General features: G+C 41.5%; 2 protein-coding genes across 5 annotated transcripts in view; one reads left to right on the plus strand and one right to left on the minus strand.

Annotated features, from left to right (window-relative positions):
- LOC115114419 (protein spire homolog 1-like) overlaps nucleotides 1-8,571 on the plus strand; it is a 73,442-nt gene extending 64,871 nt beyond the window's left edge. For all 3 annotated transcript variants that reach the window (XM_065008735.1, XM_065008733.1, XM_065008741.1), the window contains 4 exons: nucleotides 5,003-5,140; nucleotides 5,329-5,427; nucleotides 5,552-5,883; nucleotides 6,084-8,571. In XM_065008735.1, the coding sequence (XP_064864807.1) occupies nucleotides 5,003-5,140; nucleotides 5,329-5,427; nucleotides 5,552-5,883; nucleotides 6,084-6,345 (831 nt within the window). In that variant the 3' untranslated portion in view covers nucleotides 6,346-8,571. The remainder of the gene's footprint in view (nucleotides 1-5,002; nucleotides 5,141-5,328; nucleotides 5,428-5,551; nucleotides 5,884-6,083) is intronic.
- A 787-nt stretch (nucleotides 8,572-9,358) lies between these two features.
- LOC115121379 (uncharacterized) lies at nucleotides 9,359-12,296 on the minus strand. 2 transcript variants are annotated; one of them, XM_029650459.2, is made up of 4 exons: nucleotides 12,118-12,296; nucleotides 11,391-11,603; nucleotides 10,682-10,831; nucleotides 9,359-10,417 (listed from the first exon to the last, which is right to left on the minus strand). In XM_029650459.2, exons 1-4 carry the CDS (start codon nucleotides 12,152-12,154, stop codon nucleotides 10,218-10,220), a joined length of 600 nt encoding a protein of 199 aa, XP_029506319.1. In that variant the 5' UTR covers nucleotides 12,155-12,296; the 3' UTR covers nucleotides 9,359-10,217. The 2 variants fall into 2 exon arrangements, with proteins under 2 accessions (XP_029506319.1, XP_029506318.1); XM_029650458.2 differs by having other exon boundaries at nucleotides 11,391-11,660.
- Between the last annotated feature and the right edge of the window lie 3,249 nt (nucleotides 12,297-15,545).

Consider the following 15,545-nt stretch of genomic DNA (forward strand, 5'->3'; position numbering starts at 1 on the left):
TTAAATCTGCATCTGGGGAATTACTCTCTTCCCCCAAAGACATCAATGACAGATTCTGTCAGTTTTATGAGACTCTATATACATCTAAAGCGGATCCTAACCCCTTAATTATGCAAAACTTTTTGGAGGACTGTAATCTGTCCTGAACCAGGAAGATTCTAACTTCCTGAATAAGGAAATATCTCTTGAAGAAATTCGAGAAACAATTATATCTCTAAAGAGTGGCAAGACCCCAGGCCCAGATGGATACTCTGGTGAATTCTATAAAACATTCAGCAACATGCTCTTTCCCTACCTGCAAAAAATGTTGGTTCAGGCCAATGAGGATGGAGCTCTCCCACCTACTTTGGATGAGGCGTTCATTACAGTTATACATAAGAAGGGTAAAGATCCGGTAGAGGTAGGGTCATACAGACCAATATCTCTGCTTAATACAGACCAAAAGATTTTAGCAAAAACTCTGGCTAACAGGCTTAGCACTTTAATTGGCAAATTGGTCCATTCGGACCAGACCGGCTTTATCCTTAACAGAAACTCATTCTTCAATCTCAGGCGCCTCTTCAACATTATGACGTTACCTAACGTGGACCTTGCCGTTATATCTCTTGACGCTGAAAAGGCCTTTGACCAAGTTGAGTGGTCCCATCTATTCAAGGTCCTACAGAAATGTAATATTGGAGATGGGTTCATAAATTGGGATCCAGCTTTTATATAGGAACCCCTGTGCCAGAATACTCACTAACCAATCATTGTCGCCCCGATTGAACCTTTACAGAGGGACAAGGCAGGGTTGTGCGCTGTCGCCTATGCTCTTCGCCCTAATTATTGAACCTCTCGCTCGGGCGATTAGATCTCATGCACGGCAATAATACTAAAGATACTCTAAATAAGATTTCCCTATACACAGATTACATTCTCCTCTGTAACAGAAACCCAAGATAGTATTCCAGCTATTCTTGATGTGATTCATTTGTTTGGTACCTTCTCGGGATACAGAATAAATTGGAACAAGAGCGAATTAATGCCCATATGGTTGCAAAACACCTCTTGGCTAGAACATCTTCCAGTTAGGTACATTTTTCTGAAGATAACTTACCTAGGAATTGTAGTTACCAAACAATACTCCTCACTATTTAAAGATAATTTCCCCTCTCTGATGCAAAAACTCAAGGCAAACATAAAATTTTGGAGAACTCTCCCAATTTCTCTGCTCAAAATAATTAATGCCATTAAAATGGTCTTCCTCCCGTAACTGCTCTACCTATACCACAACATCCCAGTATTCATACTTAAATCCACTCATAAACAACTGGACTCAATTATCAATCCTTTCATCTGGGATTATAAAACACACAGGATAGGTAAAAAACACCTCTGTAAATCCAAGATGGAAGGAGGATTGTCTCTCCCAAATTGTATATTTTACTATTGGGCTGCTAACCTCCGCATTGTTACGTTTCTGCTGGATGACGCACTTCCGTCATCCAGCTGGCTTAGTATGGAGCGTGAGGAGTGTCACCCCTTCTCTATTGGTGCTGTGATTCTGTCGCCTGTCAATCTGGAGATGTCACTTTATCGTAACAATCCTATTATACATAGCACAGATTAAAATCCACTTTGATCTTAGACCAATATCATTCATGCTCCCTGCTAGGAATCCCTCATTTGCCCCCTCTAACCTTGATAACACCTTTGAGTGATGGGGAGAGTTAGGGATAAGTACAGTAGGGGATTTATATATAGAAGGGACCTTTGCTTCCTTTGAGTTGCTGAGGGAAATTTATAATCTTCCCAGAAGTAACTTTTTCAGATACCTGCAAATTAGAGATTATGTTAGAAAACACGTCCCAACATTTGGGAATGCTAAACCTTCCATGTTTGGCAGATGCATAAAAATATGCCCCACCTCAGACAAACTGATATCTCGTCTATATGACCCTTTTCAATCTGTTAGCACACCTTCTACAGATGCCATTAAGGCAAAGTGGGAGGAAGAAGTAGGGACTGACATTTCTGTGGCAGACTGGGAAGAGAGCTTGGAGTATATCCACACATGCTCCATTAACTCCAGACATCGTCTCATACAATTCAAGGTATTACACTATTCCAAAACTAAACTGCATAGGATATTCCCTGATACATCCCCTATGTGTGACAAATGTCAGGCTGCGCAGGGTACACCACGACATCTACCCTCTTTCTTTCTACATGTCCTTGTTCTGTATGTCGTGTTTTGTATTATTTGTTTTGTACCCAGAACTCTGGGTCTTGTTGTTCCTGTCTGCTCTTTGATGTTTAGATAAGAATTATGTACTTGTCTTTTATACCTATACACCCTTCTTGTGTGTGTTCAATAAAAAATATTTGAACAGAGTTTCTCATAATAAGCTGCAGACCACATTACCTACAGAGAGCGTTTTCATCTATATTCTTTGTAGCTGTTTACATACCACCACAGTCAGAGGCTGGAACTATGATAGCATTGAATGAGCTGTATTCCACCATAAGCAAACAAGAAAACGCTCACCCAGAGGCGGCGCTCCTAGTAGCCGGGGACTTTAATGTAGGGAAACTTAAATCAGTTTTACCAAATTTCTATCAGCATGTTAAATGTGCAACCAGGGGGAAAAGAACTCTGGACCACCTATACTCCACATACAGAGATGCAAACAAAGCTCTCCTTCCCCTTCCATTTGGCAATCTGACCATAATTCCATCCTTCTGATTCCTGCTTACAACCAAAAATTAAAGCAGGAAGCACCAGTGACTAGATCAAGAGAAAAGTGGTCAGATGAAGCAGATGCTAAACTACAGGACTGTTTTGCTAGCACAGACTGGAATAGGTTCCCAGGATTCCTCCAATGGCATTCAATACAGGACTAAGATCGAGTTGTACTACACCGGCTCTGATGCTCGTCGGATGTGGCAGGGCCTGCAAACCATTACAGACTACAAAGGGAGCTGCCCGGCGACACAAGTCTACTGGACGAGCTAAACTTCTTCTATGCTTGCTTTGAGGCAAATAATACTGAAATATGCATGAGAGCACCAGCTGTACCGGAAGTCGGTGTGATCACGCTCTCTACAGCCGATGTGAGTAAGACCTTTAGACGGTTCAACATTCACAAGGCCAGACGGATTACCAGGACGTGTACTGCGAGCATGCACCGACCAACTAGCAAGTGTCTTCACTGACATTTTCAACCTCTCCCTGTCCGAGTCTGTAATACCAACATGTTTTAAGCAGACCACCATAGTGTCTGTGCCCAAAAACACTAAGGTAATCTGCCTAAATGACTACCGACCCGTAGCACTCACGTCTGTAGCCATGGAGTGCTTTGAAAGGATGGTCATTGCTCACATCAACACCATCATCCCAGAAACCCTAGACCCACTCCAATTTGCATACCACCCCAACAGATCCACAGATGATGCAGTCTCTATTGCATTCCACACTGCCCTTTCCCACCTGGACAAAAGGAACACCTACGTGAGAATGCTATTCATTGACTACAGCTCAGCGTTCAACACCATAGTGCCCTCAAAGCTCATCAATATTCTAAGGACCCAGGGACTAAACACCTCCCTCTGCAACTGGATCCTGGACTTCCTGACTGGCCGCACCCAGGTGGTAAGGGTAGGTAACAACACATTCACCACGCTGATCCTCAACACAGGGGCCCCTCAGGGGTGCGTGCTCAGCCCCCTCCTGTACTCCCTGTTCACTCATGACAGCACGGCCTGGCACGACTCCAACACCATCATTAAATTTGCTGATGACACAACAGTGGTAGGCCTGATCACCAACAACGACGAGACAGCCTATAGGGAGGAGGTCAGAGACCTGGCCGTGTGTTGCCAGGACGACAACCTCTCCCTCAATGTGGACTACAGGAAAAAGAGGACCAAGCACGCCCCCATTCTCATCAACAGGGCTGCAGTGGAGCAGGTTGAGAGCTTCAAGTTCCTTGGTGTCCACATCACCAACAAACTAACATGGTCCAAGCACACCATGACAGTCGTGAAGCGGGCATAACAAAACCTATTCCCCCTCAGGAGACTGAAAAGATTTGGCATGGATCCTCAGATCCTCAAATGGTTCTACAGCTGCACCATCGAGAGCATCCTGACTGGTTGCATCACTGCCTGGTATGGCAACTGCTCTCGATGTTGCAGCTGTAGAACCATTTGAGGATCTGAGGACCCATGCCAGAGGGTAGTGCGAACGGCCCAGTACATCTCTGGGGCCAAGCTTCCTGCCATCCAGGACCTCTATACCAGGCGGTGTCAGAGGGAGGCCTTAAGAATTGTCAAAGACTCCAGCCACCCTAGTCATAGACTGTTCCCTCTGCTACCACACGGCAAGCGGTACCGGAGCGCCAAGTTCGGGTCCAAGAGGTTTCTAAACAGCTTCTACCATCAAGCCATAAGACTCCTGAATATCTAGTCAAATGGCTACCCAGACTATTCGCATTGCCCCCCCCCTCCACACCACTGCCACTCTCTGTTGTCATCTTTTCATAGTCTCTTTAATTAACTCTACCTACATGTACATACTACCTTACCAACCGGTGCCCCCGCACATTGACTCTGTACTGGCACCCCCTGTATACAATGATATTTTATTTTTTACTGCTGGTTTTGGATTTGATTAATTTGATTTGATTTCTGGAAATTTCAGGAATATTGACATTATTTGTCATCACTCAAGTTGTTTACTTGTACCTTGCCCTTTGTGCTTTGTTTGTCCCCTTGTCTTGCCAAGAGACTTTTTTTGCCCAAACTAGTCTGAACTTGGACAGAGTGCACCGAGAGGTGCTGGTGTGTTTGGACTGAATGGTAACAAGGGCAGTTAGTGTGGTTGTCATAGTAACCCGGCTGGTACTCTGTGTGTGTGTGTGTGTGTGTGTGTGTGTGTGTGTGTGTGTGTGTGTGTGTGTGTGTGTGTGTGTGTGTGTGTGTGTGTGTGTGTGTGTGTGTGTGTGTGTGTGTGTGTTTTCAGGAGGAGTTCTGTTTCCCAGTAGAGTGCTTGTCCCTGACGGTGGAAGAGGTGATGCACATCAGACAGGTGCTGGTCAAAGCAGACCTGGAGAAGTTCCAACAGTACAAGGACGTGTACAACGCTATGAAGAAGGGAAAGGTCCGTTTACCGCTGGTCTCTCGGACTAAACATCACAGTACCTATTGTTGGGGAAAATCATCTTACACGTTCCTTTCAAAATATTTGTGCTCACTGGATTTGATCACACACTGTTTTTTGAATGATTTGATTGCTTTTGTCTTAAACTTTTAAACTTAAACCTTATCTGAATTAATTATTTGTTACAGCTTTGCTTCTGTTGCCGATCCAAAAGGTTTTCCTTGTTCACCTGGTCCTACACCTGCCAGTTCTGCAAAAGGCCTGTGTGTTCACAGTGCTGTCAAAAAGTATGTCATATCTATTCTCCGACGGAGATAGAAAGTCAGCCCATAATATTGACAGTCCTATACTGTACCTCCAGTGTCTTTATGAGTGTGTTCATACTCTGCTCTATGTCTGTCTCTCTGTCAGATGAGGCTGCCCTCCAAGCCCTATGCCAACCTGCCCATATATTCCCTGGGCTCTACAACCACTCTACCCAGGGACCGGGTAGCAGCCCTGGGGAAAGCTGCCAGTATAGCTGGTCCATCAGCCACCCCAACAGCAGCAGCAATTTCAGCAGGAAAAGGAAAAGCAACAGTTAAAGCAGCAGCCTCAGCAGCAGCAGCAGGACCAAGCAGAGCAGCAGCAGGACCAAGCAGAGCAGCAGCAGCAGCAGGACCAAGCAGAGCAGCAGCAGCCCTCAAGCCTGAGAAACCCTCTACCAGCCACCACCGCCTCAGCCTTCAGAAGACCATGTCCAAGTAGACACCCCTCTACCTCTTCTCAAGATCATAACTCTTTTTTAAATGTGCCCCTGTCTTAGATTTACAAGACTTATTCTCAAGTGAAGTTATGTTCTATTTTAAGCGCAACTGGAGCCGACTGAGCCCAGTGAGGGACAGGGGCGGAACCTCCTCTGTTACACAACTTAGTGTTAATCTCTCCTCCCTCCCTCTCTCAGGTTGTCTAAACACAGTAGTCTGGAGAAGTCCCAGTCCCGTGACGAGGTGGAGCTCCCAGCGGAGCTGACGGAGGACTGGAGCACCATGGAAGTGTGCGTGGACTGCAAGAAGTTCATCCACGACATCATCTCCTCCAGCAAGCACAGCCTCTCCCTGGCCACCAAGCGGGCGCGCTTAAAACGCAAGACCCAGTCCTTCTACATGTCGTCTCCCAAGGGAGCTGATTACCGACCCTCGGAAAGAACAATCAACGAGGTCTAGACTCTCCCCTCGTCCTTGTCTACCTTCTCCACGGTCTTCTAGCTGCTCCCAGAACTTATGGCACAATACAGAACTCTGAGTGACTGGGATTTGATCTGGATGACCGTGCTGCGATCCGACCTGTACCAGTAGACGTGTCTAGTTTAGTCTGTCTGTCGATGCTGTCAGAGCGGGCTGTGGACCTTTACTTTTCCTTGGAGGAATGTGGACTGTGTAGTCAGTGCTTGTTGCCATGTCCTCTGATCGTCACATACAGTACCAGTACTTTCAGACAAAAGGATACTAGTCCATTTTTATAGAATATTTTGTTCAGTAATGTAAATGTTCCCGTAATGTTCTGCCATAGAGAGGTGGTTAAGGACACTGAATGATCAAATGTAAAGTATGAGGTAGTGTAAAGATTCAAAGCGGTATGGCCTCAGTCACCCTCTATACTGTGGTAGGAGCTACTCGCCCACAGAAAAATCAATGAGCACATGGCAAAATAACGCTCCATGTTTGAGTTCCTCAGGCTGTACTATTCTACCGTAAGAGAGTAGGTGTGATGCTAACAACACAAGTCCCATACTGAGAGCTGTGAACACCTTAAAGTGGAGACAATATGAGACAAAAGCAACAAACGATTGGACGATGACTTAAAAATATATGGAACTGTAGATGTTTTTTTTTTTTACAAGTTATCATTTTCTATGGTATGGTATACATGTGTACATATGGTTCGGCTTAGAGTCCGGTGGTTTGTGATGAAAAGTTGTCTCCCCTTTTTACTCTTCTTGACATGTTCAGGTTATTTTTAGCTGACGGTACAATAATGAGTTATGCTCATTGATGTTCTCTGGGTTCTGAGCGGTCTTGATGAAGCATCATTTTTACCATAAAGAATAACAGGTAAACAAACAGCGTGTCAGTTTGCTCAAAGTTGGATCATACCCATGAAGGTAGCCCAAACCTCTCACCTGTCTCTCCTTAGGCGTAGGGTCTACAGGACTGTCAGGTGTCAGCTTTAGTGCCAAAAGGATTCCCTTCTGTCTAAACCATAATATAAAACCCAAATAAGTATTTTTCTCTGGTGTAAATATTCATTGACCTTGCTATAGATAGCCATCGCAGCCCCCGATTAGAGCATGCCTCTGCAAAAGACGTCAGACTACTGAATATACTAGCCATAGAAATAGAATGGTTATTAGTATGTTGCCAACTACCATTGTTGCATATTATTATGGGATATTAGAATCCCGTTGTCTTAACCTTTGTCATCTTCAATTTAGACCCATGCCAGGAAGTAAAAGCAGGATGTGTACCCTTCATTCTGTGCTGTGATTTTTTGTTGATTCAACTCAACTGACATTGCTAAATATGTTGCATTGCATGAGCCACATCAGTTAGCATCATTTGAATGAACAGTCTTCATTACCATGGCAATCCAGCATCAGTTGATAGAGCATTCCAAATAACCATGGGAATTATTGCATTGCAATACCATGGAGCCATTGTGAGTGTACAGATGAGTTTACCCGTCAAATGTCCAGGGTTAGAGCTTCCAACCCTGTTCTATTCATTCTATTTCTATGATACGAACACTATGACATGATGAAGGAACAATATTAACACAGTATTTGTCACTGGTAGTTGAACACGCGTGATATCGTTGAGCAGGTACAGTAATTGTGCTAGATAATCATAACAAAATCAGACACAAACAGTAGGAATCACTTTTTGTTCATATTTTATATAGCCTGTGCCCCCAAAAATCATCTAGTCTGTTACAGTAACAAGCATGCGCCCCCAGAAATATATTCATATTTTGTGAAAGAAATCTATACCTACTGTTATGTTGATTTGACTTATTGATGTAAGTTTGACATGGCTTTTTCTTTGGTTTTGAATGGAATATTTCATATTGTGCAGATAAACACCCATGTTCAATAACAGTACAACAATACATGAAATGATCTCAAATGGTCTTTCTTTGCTTTACAATAGTTATGGTATGATTTAACATGCTTAAAACCACCCTCTGTTTTATTGTATAGGCAGCAAAGTATGCTATTACACGCTACTCTCATGTTCAACTCAAAGCCTCAAAATGATGCCTTCATGAATTTGTATATCAGTTGTGTGTGACTGTGGTGTGTCTTAACCATACAGTTTGTCTCTAAACCAGAAGCACATTTCGGGAGCCAGGAATCAGGATGTATGTATATTAAAATGTCTATTACAAATCAAGTCTTGTTCCTTCTATTTCTGCCTTAAATACACTGCCTTCTTCTCTCATCATGAACATATCATTGCTGTGACAGATTGAATCCACAGTGACTCAGCATACTGTATGTAAATATGATTTATAGTAATGTCCGTCCATAGAGCAGGTCTGTGTTTCCTTGACACTTTACATCACAACTAAAATCATTTAGACTTGGGGCTATTAACTTAGCCTAGATCCAAACTAAATTGCTCTGTTTGGTAAAGTGAAACAGAACTATTCAGGTAGGATCCAGGCTATTATTAACTATCTTAGAGATTGTTTCTCACAAAACAAGTCATTGCAGGACAGAATATGGACTACAGTAAGTAGAGGTGATCTACTGTGTGGTACATAAAAGAAAGGCCCATATGTGACAGCAACATGCATGTACTACTGTGTAGCTTGTATCTTTAATCTGTTCAAACCTTCCAGATGTAACTCCCTCCCAGAGAGCTCAAGAAATTATGACAAAAGAATAAAACAAATGTCATGCAATACCTTTATAATGTTGTATGGATATTTCATTAGGTGACATGCCAGCTTTTCAAGCAAAAAATTATATTGAGAAGCAAAAAAATATTGTTCATTGACAGATAAAACAATAACAATTTCTGTACCTTATAATAAACTTTTTTTTTCTAAAGAAATAACCTATTTCAACAAATGTTGATAACTTAGTAGAACAGTGAATATGTACAGTATCATTTTCAGGAAAGATAATTCAGTATGCCCTAACACATGCATTCAAATGAAGAAATGACGAATACATTCAAAGTAAAACAGCACCTTTTTATTTGTTACAGCATTAAATACTTAAAATAAATGAAATGCACTTTATCTATAGCAGTGGTCAGTGCGGTCATTATACATTGGGTTCACAGAACGTAATGTATGTACTGTATGATTCAATACTTACTCCATAAGTCCACGGACCAAAAATATGGTTCATTCTTTGATTATGTAGGGTTAAGTTATACAATCCAAACAATACACAGCAATTTACAATACATTTACATTCCCCAGAAATCAAGTTCATCGACACAGCAAGGAACATTACAATTTAACCAATGGCCATACATTTTGTCCCCATATCACTTATGGGGATTGAGAGCCACGGTCGCCCGTGGTGCAGTCGCTTGCTCAAGGGCACAACAGCAGGAGATGGCATCTAGGATAGAAGAGCCATATATGTATGGCTTTGTAGGATACTGATGCAGTGCCACACAACAACTAGTTTAGACATTAAAGGTTAGGCATTAACTCCACATTTTTAAGGTTAAAGTTAATTTAGGCTTTAACTCTGAGATCTTAAGGTGAGGCATTAACTCTAAATGGTTAAGGTAAGTGTTAAGGTTTGGGATAGGCTTAAAACAAACATCTCAAAAACAACTTTCTATCACCTGATTTGAACATGTAACATTTGGCTCCAGAGGCAGGTAGCCTAGCAGTTAAGAGCGTTGGGCCAGTAACTGAAAGGCACGTAACACTAATTGCTCCTGTAAGTCACTCTGGATAAAAGTGTCTGCTAAATGACTTGAATGGAAACTAGTTGGTGGTGTATGAGGGGAGTTTCCCCAATACAATGTAAACCACATTGAGCATCTGGAAAAGCACTACACAAATCCAATCAGTTACTTTCATTAATGAGTTCTTCTTCTTCCCCGTCTTCCTCTTCCGGTGTGTCTTCAGCCTGCAGGTTGTTGTTGTCCCCGATGATGACATACTGCAGTTGGGACCCGTAGACCTGGACACTCCTCTGGAGCTCTGGATCTGGACAGGCCTGTACTGCTCTCTGGTGATCACTGGTGACGTTGCCTCCCATTGTCTCTGTAATAGAGTCATCAATGGAATGCAGTCCAGTACATGAAAGTTATGAATCTAATGGCTTCTTTGAACTCAGTAAAGAAAGGTAAAGTGAAGGGTACATTTAAATGCTTAATAAGGTCCGAGCGCCAATGGTGCAGGTCAAAAAGAGAAGTGAATTATTATAATAAAAATATATACATATGCGCTTGTATCTGTGAATGTGCTTGAATCTTGTATCACACTATTTTAAATATATGAAATGATGAGAATTTGACTGTAACTTACCATGCCTAGCATCCTCTGAACCCATGCTCTGAGGTTGTTGTATACACGTTGTCACTCCTTGAAAGTTGCCATCTCCAATGATGCAGTTACTCAAATTGGAATGGCTGATGTTGATGACGTAAGTTGGGGCAGTGTTGGTCCTCCTCCTCTCTGTTGTTTGGGGTGTGAGAAAAAAGGGAAGAGGTTGAAAAATGGGAAATTGTTGTTGACAACAGTATCCCGGTGATTCCCGTTGCATCATGATGATGACATACTGTAAAAACCTCTATGAGCTTTAGTTTTGGACACGTGGAGAAACCATTTAGATTTAAGCCTACACTTTATCTTTAAAAAAAATGGAGGAATGAAACATTCTTGGGCCTCACCTGCATCGGACACCAAATGGTGCTGGGTTTCCAGTGCTTTCAAAAGGTAAAGTGGGGTAGAATGTGGCTTACCATATACATAACATATAACATACTACAAAGAAAACGTGCTGCAATATAGGCCAAGTTAGCCTACCTCTCTAAATGTCACATAACATTATTTTTATTTTTCATTTGATTGAACCTTTATTTACTTTAGAATCACAAAATCACCGTAAGCCTAGACTAATCATAACCATATTTAAATGTTGATGAAAACGACATGAAAACTATAGACATGTAGGCCTAAGTAATTTACTTGCAATTAATCAAATGAAAAAATGTACACTTTTGAAGAGACTTACCTGGGAGGCCGGTGACTCTTTCGAACTGTGGTGGGCACTGGCAACACTTTTCTAGTGAGTCGAAAAAGAGCAGACAGGCGTTGCGACCTTTCTTCAGCACCACCTGGAGCAGTGTGGCAGCCTTCTCCATGTCTGTTCTCTGGGACCAGATCACCTGGCTCTCATACTCTGTGATGGTCCTGGAGCTCAACAAGTACACGCACAGCCTTTCCACTGCACAGCATGACATAGATTTGCTAAGAGCGTGTAAATGAAGTTGCAATCTACTTTCTTGGATGAGAGAGCATTAAAAAATAACAGAAATATTTCAGTGTTGTTATAACATGATAATAATACGGCATTTGCTTAATTCATGCAAAAGAAAATATGATGGAAAGATGAAAGAAGTGTAGTGTAGGCTAATGCAAAAATATCACTTTCACACCGACCCTGTTATTCTCACGGGTTATTCCTCATCTAAACCACTTTCTGACTGTAAACATAACATCATCTCGTGCCTGCCTGCCCTACATTCCATTACATTTTAGATCTTAACATTAACACCTAACTGTATAGTTTATAGTGTAGGCCTAAATACAGAGTTTTCTTGTTTTTCATCAATTGCTTCCATACATATCATAGGCCTATCACTTTTGGTTTAGATCAGACCCATTGTAATCTCGGTTAACACAGAACTAAAATTGTTAATTGTCAATCCACGAAAAATTTGAAGAAAGTGATTTCTTACCAGGTAAAATCTCGCGTTTTTCGTTACATAGTAACATAATTGTTAATTTGACAGAACGATATAGGCTACATTACAACAGTGCATAACTTTGTGTATATCATTTCGACTGAGAATGAGAAATGGGCTGCAATCGGTTGTCGGTAATTTTTATAGGCTGCGGTAGCAAAACTTAAAATAAATAAAAGTCCCTAATGGTGGGGGCATGCGCAGACTGTTTTGGGGGTTTCCATTCGCTTCAACCCTCATAATACATTCACCAACTGCGCTTTTGTTGTCAAGAAGAACAGAATAACACATGACAAGAATTGCAGCAAACTGGCCATGATATAAAGTATTGTTAACGTTATAAATGCATTTGAATTATTCGAATCTTATAGGATAGCTGGAGTATCCTATGCTTAAACCAATAATTGCAAAAGCCATTTGAGCAGCACTGAAGGTTTATCACCACAGTACATTTGGTTTCAGTTTGTATATTGGTTTGATATTCAGAGGTCAATACCTCATAGATAGAAGGTCCTAGGATGATTCAGGTGATATATCTAGAATCAGATGAGGATAAGGATCAATGTACAGGTTTCCCCCCCATTCATTTCATTTGGAGAAAAAGTGACTTTATGTTGGTTTCAATAGGGGAATATTATGCAATCACTGCTGAGGGACCATCTTAAAAGTGCAATCAGCTGTACCTGGTGTTTACAGAAACTTTTAAAATGATTAAATCATTGAAAGATCTTAAACCAACTGTTAAACCAACTGTTTACTCAATAATTACATTCTAAAATTGTATCTTGTTTATTTTTAATGGATTTTATGTAACAATATGAGTTCAAAAAACATAAATAGGTCTATGATCTTTCTCACTCATATGCAACCTACTGTAGCCTACTTGCATGACCTAGAGAGCTAAAATCACTTGTGGCAAAGTCACTATTGCCTCTAATCCATGATGCACACATTAGAATTCCCATTTGAAAGTTCCCTGATTTATAAATGAATATTTCATAATGATCCTTTTAAATGGCTTCCGCTCCACATGTAAAAGAGATCTACAGACAAGTACAGTGTGTTCCCTGACCTCTATTATCACAGTGAATTACTTTTTACAGCTGTGGTTATTAATTCATGTACAGATCTCATTTTCAATAGCTTCCAGTCCAAATTACATACACATCTAAAACCACTTGAGTTTATATTGTTGATCTCCCTTGTCCATAGTGCACCCATTAGAATTGCCATTTTATATTGCATTGATATTCATACAAATATTTCCTGTGATAAGTCTCATTTTCAATAGCTCACTGTCGATATGTGCTATAGATATACAGACAAGTGTGATGAGTTCCTGGACCTCTATTATCAAAGTTACACCTTTTCTTGTTTCAAAATTCATCCCCTTTGATTTTCTACAAATATTTCTCTTATTTTAGCTGTGGTTATTAATTTGCGCACAGATCTAATTTTCAATTGCTTCCAGTCCAAATTACATATACAGTGCATATTCACCTTGACTTTTTCCAAATTTTGTTGTGTTACAAAGTGTGATTAAAATGGATTTAATTGTATTTTTTTGTCAACGGTATACACAAAATACTATGTAATGTCAAAGTGGAAGAAAAATTATAATATTTCTAAAATAAAAAAAATAAAAAATACATATCATTGGTGTACTAGGGAGGAGGGTTTTAGATATATAGTACCGTCAAAAGTTTGAACACACCTACTCATTCCAGTGTTAATCTTTATTTTTATATTGTAGAATAGTGGACATCAAAATGATAAAATAACACATATGGAATCATGTAGTAACCAAAAAAGTGTTAAACAAACCCAAATATATTTTATATTTACATTTAAGTCATTTAGCAGACGCTCTTATCCAGAGCGACTTACAAATTGGTGCATTCACCTTATGACATTCGTCAAAGTAGCCACCCTTTGCCTTGATGACAGCTTTGCACACTCTTGGCATTCTCTCAACCAGCTTCACCTGGAATGCTTTTCCAACAGTCTTGAAGGAATTCCCACATATGCTGAGCACTTATTGGCTGAAGAATCTCAAATAGAAAATATATTTTGATTTGTTTAACACTTTTTTGGTTACTACATGATTCCATATGTGTTATTTCATAGTTTTAATGTCTTCACTAGTATTCTACAATGTAGAAAATAGTAAAAAATGAAAAAAAAACTTGAATTCGTAGGTGTGTCCAAACTTTTGACTGGTGTTGAAAGCTATTGAAAATTAGTTTTGTACGTGAATTAATAACCAGAGCTGTAATAGGATAAATATTTGTAGAAAATCAAAGGGGAGGAATAAAAAATAAAAGTGTACCTTTTATAAGTGAGGTCAAGTAACCCACTGCACTTGTCTGTAGACCTGTAGCTCATAAAGATAGGAAGATATTGGAAGTAGACGTATTTACATTTACATTTACATTTAAGTCATTTAGCAGACGCTCTTATCCAGAGCGACTTACAAATTGGTGCGTTCACCTTAAGACATCCAGTGGAACAGCCACTTTACAATAGTGCATCTAAATATTTTAAGGGGGGTGAGAAGGATTACTTTATCCTATCCTAGGTATTCCTGAAAGAGGTGGGGTTTCAGGTGTCTCCGGAAGGTGGTGATTGACTCCGCTGTCCTGGCGTCGTGAGGGAGTTTGTTCCACCATTGGGGGGCCAGAGCAGCGAACAGTTTTGACTGGGCTGCGCAGGAACTGTACTTCCTCAGTGGTAGGGAGGCGAGCAGGCCAGAGGTGGATGAACGCAGTGCCCTTGTTTGGGTGTAGGGCCTGATCAGAGCCTGGAGGTACTGAGGTGCCGTTCCCCTCACAGCTCCGTAGGCAAGCACCATGGTCTTGTAGCGGATACGAGTTTCAACTGGAAGCCAGTGGAGAGAGCGGAGGAGCGGGGTGACGTGAGAGAACTTGGGAAGGTTGAACACCAGACGGGCTGCGGCGTTCTGGATGAGTTGTAGTGGTTTAATGGCACAGGCAGGGAGCCCAGCCAACAGCGAGTTGCAGTAATCCAGACGGGAGATGACAAGTGCCTGGATTAGGACCTGCGCTGCTTCCTGTGTGAGGCAGGGTCGTACTCTGCGGATGTTGTAGAGCATGAACCTACAAGAACGGGCCACCGCCTTGATGTTAGTTGAGAACGACAGGGTGTTGTCCAGGATCACGCCAAGGTTCTTAGCGCTCTGGGAGGAGGACACAATGGAGTTGTCAACCGTGATGGCGAGATCATGGAATGGGCAGTCCTTCCCCGGGAGGAAGAGCAGCTCCGTCTTGCCGAGGTTCAGCTTGAGGTGGTGATCCGTCATCCACACTGATATGTCTGCCAGACATGCAGAGATGCGATTCGCCACCTGGTCATCAGAAGGGGGAAAGGAGAAGATTAATTGTGTGTCGTCTGCATAGCAATGA

Source organism: Oncorhynchus nerka, linkage group LG3 (assembly GCF_034236695.1).
Source record: "Oncorhynchus nerka isolate Pitt River linkage group LG3, Oner_Uvic_2.0, whole genome shotgun sequence".
Classification (NCBI taxonomy): domain Eukaryota; kingdom Metazoa; phylum Chordata; class Actinopteri; order Salmoniformes; family Salmonidae; genus Oncorhynchus; species Oncorhynchus nerka.